The sequence below is a fragment of the Dama dama genome, chromosome 24 (assembly GCF_033118175.1).
Source record: "Dama dama isolate Ldn47 chromosome 24, ASM3311817v1, whole genome shotgun sequence".
Taxonomy (NCBI): Eukaryota; Metazoa; Chordata; class Mammalia; order Artiodactyla; family Cervidae; genus Dama; species Dama dama.
In genome coordinates this window covers 58,366,108-58,373,703 of record NC_083704.1, presented here as the reverse complement: position 1 = coordinate 58,373,703, position 7,596 = coordinate 58,366,108, and the positions used below count along the sequence as shown (strand labels likewise).

The window sequence follows — 7,596 nt, the reverse complement described above, 5'->3', positions numbered from 1 at the left end:
CCAATTTTTTACTATTGATGAATATTTAGGTCCTGGTTTATTCTTGGCCCTAAACTCTCGTTCCAACAATCTCACCGCACACAGTACAGCATTAAAACCCTGTGCATTGTCTCTTTATATCTGTTTTATAGCTGTTCATTCATTCATTCAACAAATATTACTGTGTACCTACTATATGACTGATACAGATCTAGGCTCCAGGGAAATCACAGCAAAAAAAAAAAAATCATAAATTTTTGCAGCGTATATTCTTATATTCCAGTGGGGAAAAGAAAACAAGAGAACAGATAACAAGCAAAATTAAAATAAAATGTGTATTTAGCAAGTGATGATGGCGAGAAGAAAAACTAAACGAGGGAAGGGAAGACCTAATTAATTCCCTGACCAGGGATCATGGCTGGGTTCCAACAGCGACAGCACCAATTCCTAACCACTGGACCACTAGGGAATTCCCTGTATTTTTAAACAAAGAGGAAACCATAAGGCCCTGAGCAAGTGACATTTGAATAAATAAGATGGTTATCCAGCAAGCCATGTGGATGTCGGGGCAAAGTAACCAAGACAGAAGAAATGCAAATATTCTAAATCTGGAATACTCCAGTTATCACTTGGGTACATAAGGAGGCCAGTGAGTGAGGAAGGAGAGAGGAGCAGAAGCTGAAGGCAGAGATATGATGGAAATTAATGGGTCATGACCTCACAGTGAGCTGGAAAGTGACTGGCAACAGGAGGTTTGGAGCAAGTTAGTTTGCTTTTACTTATTCTTTGACATACTATTTTTTGCTTCAATCAAATTGTACTTCAGATGGGTTTGAAAAATAACATGAGTGTGTGTGTATATATATATATATTTTATATATATCTTTATAAAGATCTAAAACTTTTTAAAGTGTCATGGCATTCTAAAAGGTAATATATAAGCTCTATGTCGATAACATAAAACAACTACTGTTGATGCATCTTGAAAATGATTGTGTGTGTGTGATTCTGTTTCCCATGAAAGAAAGAAGAAAGTGAAGTCGCTCAGTCGTGTCTGCCTCTTTGCAACCCCATGGACTATAGCCTACCGGGCTCCTCCATTCATGGGATTTTCCAGGCAAGAATACTGGAGCGGGTTGCCATTTAGGGATCAAACCCATGCCCCCTGCATTGGTGCATTCAAAGTGCAGAGTCTTAACCACTGGCCCACCAGGGAAGTCCCAAGACACCAAAAATTAATATCCCCCTTTAAAACATGACTGTTATCACGTAGGTCCATCTTCAATAAATTTGTAGTCTATTAAAATACTATTCTATAGGAATACTAAAAAGGAAGCCTTGATGGTGCACTGACTACTTTTGGACACTGTTTTCTTCTTTCCTTTATTATGCTTCCATGAAAGGGAGAGTGATGGATTTAGGGGGCTGGTTTAATATCAATATATGGGAGTCAAGTGATATGAGGGTGCTGACTGAATTAATGGGGTCACCTCATTTGTAGGGACTGACTTAACAATAGTAGTCCTGTGATCCACAGGGCCAGCTGGATTGGCGGGAGGGCCCCCCATCTTACAGGGGATGGCAGCCTTGCAGGTGGGAGAAGGTGGTGGACTAGGGAAGCTGGTAATACACAGGCTTGGGTCTTCTCAGCTATTTGAGTTCCCTAGGTCTGCCACAACAAATTGGCACAAACCAGGTGGCTTAACACAACCGATCCATATTCTCTCTCAGTCCTGGAGACTAGAAGTCCAAAATCCAGGTGCTGGCAACGCTCACGCCTCCAGAGTACAAACTGTTCCATGCCTCTCTTACCTTGTGGTGTTGCCGGCAACCCTTGTGGTTCTTGGCTTGTAGATACAGTGTTCCAATCTCTGCCTTTGTGGTCACAGGGCATTCTGCCCTGTGTCTTCCTCTCTTCTAAAGACACTAGCCAGATTAGAGCCCACCCTAATGACCTCATCTTAACTTGATTACAGTTGACCCATTTCCAAATATATTCACATTCACGGGTGCTGGGGATTAGGCATGAGACTCAAGAGATGTGGGTTGGATCCCTGGGTGGGGAAGATTTCCCTGGAGTAAGGAATGGCAACCCACTCCAGTATTCTTGCCTGGAGAATCCCATGGACAGAGAAGCCTGGCTGGAACAGCCTATGGGACCTCGAAGTGTTGGACACAATTGAGCAACTAAGCACATATATCTTTTCAAAATTAAATTAATTATTTTTGTCCCTGTCACATGGCATGCCAGTCTTAGTTTCCCAGCCAGGAATCAAGCTTGTGCCCCCATGCTGTGGAAGTAGAGTTTTAACCACGAGACCGCCAGGAAATTTCCAACAACAGTTTGTTTTCAGAGAAATGTACTTCTTCTTAAGTGAAAACATTTTAGCAGTATTTAAGTGTATGGGAAAGTGGAAGTGATGTCAATCCTGATTATCTCAGTGGGGTGATGATGGATGACACTTTCTTCTAATTATACTTTCTAAATTTCCTACAGTGTGCTTGTAACCATCTGGGCCATCTGAGTTGCCAGAAGCCCTAACCTCCCTCCCAGCCCTCAACTCCAACTCCGCTTTCTTACTGAGCCTGCAGATCTCTAGCGCCCTCTGTCATAACGCATCTCTCCATTTTGTGCTTCTAGAAGGTGCAGGTCAGTCTCCTGGGGGTTGTTAAATGTAGATTCTGATTCAATGGGTGTGGGGCAGGGTCTGGGATTCGGCATTTTAAACAATTCCTAGGGGAAACCGATGCTGGACCCCACCAAGTAGCAGGGGTTGAAATTGCTGAGTCACGAAGAATTGTTCTACAACAGCGACCACAGTCAGCGTTGGATATACCGGTCCAGCAGTCCTCCCGCGAAAGCCTAAACCTAACGCGGAAAACCGGCCACCGCCAGGAAGACTGCGGCAGCCCCGCCCCTCGAGGCCATCGCGGAGCCGCAATTGGCCATGTGACTCACGTGGTGCGGTGCTCACGTGACTCCGCTGTCCAATCGTCGCGCGCCTCCGGCCCAGGCGCTGGCTGGCGCCCCGAGAGGTGGCTGCGAGCGCCATGGCGGGAAGACCGCTGCCCGGAGGTGGTGGGGTGTGCGCCGCCGCCTACCCTAACACCTCTGCCGGATTCCCCCCACACCTCCAGGCCGGCGCGATGCGGCGCCGCTTCTGGGGCGTGTTCAACTGCCTGTGCGCCGGCGCGTTCGGGGCCTTGGCCGCCGCCTCCGCCAAGCTGGCCTTCGGCAGAGAGGTCGAGCCGGGGGCGCTGCTGCGGTGGGCCGGCGGGAGGGGCCAGGCGGAGGAGGGGCGCTGCGGGGCTCCGGGGCGGGGCCGGGCTGGCGGCGCTGGGGCCGTCCGACCCCCGCGGGTCTGTTTTGGGGGGTGGGTTGGGGGGCCCAGCCGTAGTCGGGCGCTGCAGAACAGCGTGGGCAGAAGAGCATACCTCTACTCGGAATCACGCCCAGCCCTCGTCCAATGTAGGTGGTAAGAGACGTCGGGGACTGAGGCCTGTTCCCTTACCAGGGACTCCAAAAATCTGTCCTCCGACTGGGCTAGTTCACTCTCGGGCAAGACGCACACCTCCTACATCCACTCTCTACCTCTCATTTTAAGCCCTTTGTGCCTGAGCATTTCTCTCCACGTGACTCTTAAGGTGAGAAGCCTGTTGCCCAACTCCGTCTTTAACGGGTGTTTTGACTGATCAACCCACCTGCCAGGAAACTTGGGAATTTGGGATGTCCTAGGTATAAAAGGAAGACTGAGACAAACGTTCTGGATATTTTCCCAATGCTGAGAACTCTTGAACTGCCTCCCCAGGTCTGCCAAGGTGGCCTCTCCCATCTCAAGTCATATAGGCGAGCTTCTGCTTGGTAAAGAGGTTTCATTGCAACTGCTGCAACTCAAGGTTAATCCCAGACTTGAGACAGTAGACAGGCTGATTCTTTAGGTGTAAGGCTGATTCTTTAGGTGTAAGCCTGTTAAGGGCTAATCCAGTGGGCCCTGCCATGCTTGAAGTTAGTATCCTGGCGTGTGTAATTCTCATTGGAGTAAGTGGTCCAAAGTAAGATGAGTGACCATGAGCCACGAGGTTTTCTTGTTTTCTCAGTTGTGCAGCAGACCTTCATAAGCCTTTACATAAGTAGGCTGCCATTGGCACATAACGGTGCTTCCGTGTAAATTATGCAGAGACACTCCTTCCTCAAGACACCATATATTCAGCTGCTGGAAAACTGTTAGGAGAAAGAGGAGGTGTAGATGGGTGCCATCCCCAGGGGAAGCGGCTCTCTGTCTGCAGGCAGGTTAATAACTCAAAACCAAGTAAGGGGTCTGCACATCCTTTCTATAGGAGGCTTCTAAAGATCCTCTGTTCTCTCAGTAGTCTCCTGAAACAAACAAATGAATGAAATCTGCATGTTCTCCAAGTGATGCCTGGGATCACTAGTCAGACACTCCCAGGTGTGGTTTCCCATGCCGTGTCCTAGTTCAGAGCATGCGGTCCCATTGCCTGGGCCTGAATCCTGGTGGATTCCCCAAGCTATGGTGCTTCAGGCAAGTTCCTTAATGCCTCAGGTTCCTTATCTGTACAATGAAGTTAAGGAATAAATGAAAATGTACTTATGACACTTAGCCCAGGGCCTGCTACCAAGTAAAAGCTCAAGAATGCCCGGTGGGACCGGGCTGAATGGCTTCTAGGCTGCACAGGGCAGCGGGGAGACCACCAATTCCTGTTTCACCTGATTCTAGCATGTGAGGACTCTGCCCCTCATTTACTCAGACCGGGGGATAACTACTTGGCCCACCAAGACTAAACTTCCCCCACCACACTGGTCACTGTGGGGCCGTAACAGACTGGTGTTCAATAGAAGATAACTGGATATGAATTAGCACTTCCGCCCAAGGTCACATGGCTGGTACAATGGCCAAATAAATGTCTTCTCTGAGTTTGTTTCAGCTGTTGAGTGAGTGTGCGCCGGCTGAGGGTTAAGTGAAGGCCTGTGCAGGAAAGCTCTGAGGACCCCAGGCTATGGCAGCCTGGCTGCCAGCAATGACCATAACCCTGGGTGGCTGTCAGGGTGGCTGCTGGTCAAGCCTGACCAGGGCTGACCGTGGCTGCAGTGACCCTTTCTCCTGCAGGTGAACGTGGGCTTCTGCGTCTTGGGCATTATTATGATGGCTACCACCAATTCTCTGATGTGGACGTTCTTTAGCCGGGGCCTCAGTTTGTCCATGTCTTCAGCCATTGCCTCTGTCACGGTGACTTTTTCAAACATCCTCAACTCGGTGAGTAGCCTGAGCGTATGGTTCCTCTGTCCCAAACCTGGGTTCTGGGTGGGTTGTCCTTGGGCAACTCCTGCTTTCCCACCTAGGAGAAGGGACAGGAACTGAAGCAGAGGTTGGGTGGTATCTTGACTCCCTGTGACTTCTCCTTCAATCTCTCAAACTTGGTGACATTCTCAAGTTAGATGGCGAGGAAGTCCAGCTCTCAAAAGCCTACTTGTTTGCTGCTCCACAGGGATCTGTGAACTCAGGCAGGAGACATGGAGGGTGGAGGGTCTTCCCTCCCAGTGGGGCTGAGCCAGGGAGCGCATGCTGGGCCGGCTGTGTGCAGGGCCTGGCTTCCGGCCTCTGCTGGCCTCTCTGTTCCCCTCTGCTGGTCCAGTGCTCTGAGGAGGTACCCGGCCCACTTCTACAGGTGAGACCTGTTGAAGATCACAGCTGGGTTTCAGGCCCAAGACTTCCAGCCCCAGACCTTTCTTCCTGCCCTGGGAGGCACTCGCCCACAGGGGAGTCAGGTGGTGTCCGCCCACCCTGCGGGCACCTATCCGCCCAGCCTCACAGCTGTCTCTGTCCCACAGGCCTTCCTGGGTTTTGTGTTGTACGGAGAGTGCCAGGAGGTCTTGTGGTGGGGTGGAGTGTTCCTCATCCTCTGCGGACTCACCCTGATCCACCGGGAGCTCCCACCGCCCAGGAAGCCCCTTCCTTACAAGCAGCGGTAGCACCAGCTGGCCAGGCAGACCTGCTGGAAAGACAGTCATGGCGGCTCAGGCTCGGGCTGGCGTGTGGGGACCACAGCTCAGGGCAATCTGGGTGCACAGCCTTCTGACCCTGGGCCAGAGGACGATGCTGCCCAGGGAAGCAGGCCGGTTACCAGGAAGCCTTGTGGGTGGACAGCTCCAGCTTCTGTCAGGGGAAGTACACCTCGGCAGTGTTCTGCCTGAAGCCGCCTCCTCCATCCATCTGCACTGTGCTGTTGACTCTCGCGTTCCCCAGCCCACCCAGTGAGCCCCAGCAGGCGCAGGAGACCCTGGGGTTGGTCAGCTTACTGTATGGACTTGAGACCACACTGTAACTGCAATCCTGTTGCCTAATGAAGGCCAGTCACGGGATTTTGGAATCAGGACTGGTTGGGCTTTCGGCTTCACATCGATGTTACCAGACCATCAGCCTCATGCTTCTGTATTAAGGCAAGAGAAGAAAAACTAGATTAATAAATGCTTGTTTTGTAAGTTAAAACTGCCAGGTGTGCAATCTCGATTCTGTCCTAATTTTTTTCCTCTCCTCATTTTTTTGGAGGAAGAACAACTAGGGTGAGCTGCAGTTCTCAGAGGGGAGTTGAAATCCCATCCCCACTTCCAGGCCTGGGGCTTGGCTGCTCTCTGCCTGCCAGTTCCTTCCTGACTTTACCCAGGCAGATGTTCTTCAAATTCAGGAGCATACCTTCCATAGCTCTTATAATATTTTATGTTATGTTATGACTGCGCCACTTGGCCTCTGGGATTTTAGTTCCCCAAGCAGGGATTGGATCCTGGTTTTTGGCAGTGACAGCACAGAGTCCTAACCACTGGACCGCCCCCCCCACCCCCCCTGCCCCAGGGAAGTTGCCATCTTGTCATTTTTCAAGTCCTGATTGGACAGTGCCCCCCACACCCCGCCAGAAATCTGCATACAAGCTGAAAAGTCATAGGCTGATGGTCTCACAAGAGCGCCTTAGCAACTATCGCTAACTTTGGTTTAAGAGCAACTTTGCCTTTTAAAACCTTAACGGTGTGTCTCCATCTGTCATCTCTCTCTCGAGACTCCAAGAGGCAGAAGTTACAGCAAACATCATCCATTATGCAGGCTGGTTTTGTTTTTTAATACTGAGAGGATTTAAATTCCAACTCGCCCACTGGTGGCGAAAAACAAGGAAGTTGTATCCTGCCGACACTTTGCTCGCAGCTTACCCTGATTGGGATGGTTCCCCAGCATTTATGATATGACATTACGAGCAGTTGACATTTCAGTCTTTTCTACCCAGCCAGGTGCAATAACTACAGAAAACAAAAGCATTAAAATTAAAAATAAAAAAATGACAGCTGAGGTATGGCTTCCTGCAGTCCCAGCACTGCTCTGACCTCGTTAACCCACCCGTATGGGGGTGCTGAGTCATGCTGCAGGCCCCAAGGAGGCGGCGGGCGAGGAGGACACTCCAGCGCTACACACGGACTCTGTGCTGTGAATTCCTTTCCTAGGGCGGAAACAAATGGCCACAAAATTGGTGGCTAAACCAACAGAAACATACTCTCTCACAGTTCTGGAGGCTGGAAGTCTAAAATCAAGGCATGATCACAGCCAGGTCCTCTTG

At 50.3% G+C, this 7,596-nt stretch overlaps 1 protein-coding gene across 1 annotated transcript; it reads left to right on the top strand.

Moving 5' to 3' along the window:
- Positions 1–2,976: 2,976 nt before the first annotated feature.
- On the top strand, positions 2,977–6,485 carry TMEM42 (transmembrane protein 42). Its single transcript, XM_061128843.1, has 3 exons — positions 2,977–3,222; positions 5,106–5,252; positions 5,828–6,485. The coding sequence occupies exons 1-3, from the start codon at positions 3,031–3,033 to the stop codon at positions 5,966–5,968; spliced, it is 480 nt and encodes a 159-aa protein (XP_060984826.1). The 5' UTR covers positions 2,977–3,030; the 3' UTR covers positions 5,969–6,485.
- Positions 6,486–7,596: the final 1,111 nt, after the last annotated feature.

What these genes read in the sequence shown, in the direction of transcription:
- TMEM42 (XM_061128843.1), top strand. Translation starts at nt 3,031, where the DNA reads ATGGCGGGAAGACCGCTGCCCGGAGGTGGTGGGGTGTGCGCCGCCGCC. An exon ending in AGCTGGCCTTCGGCAGAGAG is followed by an intron (nt 3,223 to 5,105) that starts GTCGAGCCGGGG and finishes TTTCTCCTGCAG; the next exon opens with GTGAACGTGGGCTTCTGCGT. An exon ending in TTTCAAACATCCTCAACTCG is followed by an intron (nt 5,253 to 5,827) that starts GTGAGTAGCCTG and finishes TCTGTCCCACAG; the next exon opens with GCCTTCCTGGGTTTTGTGTT.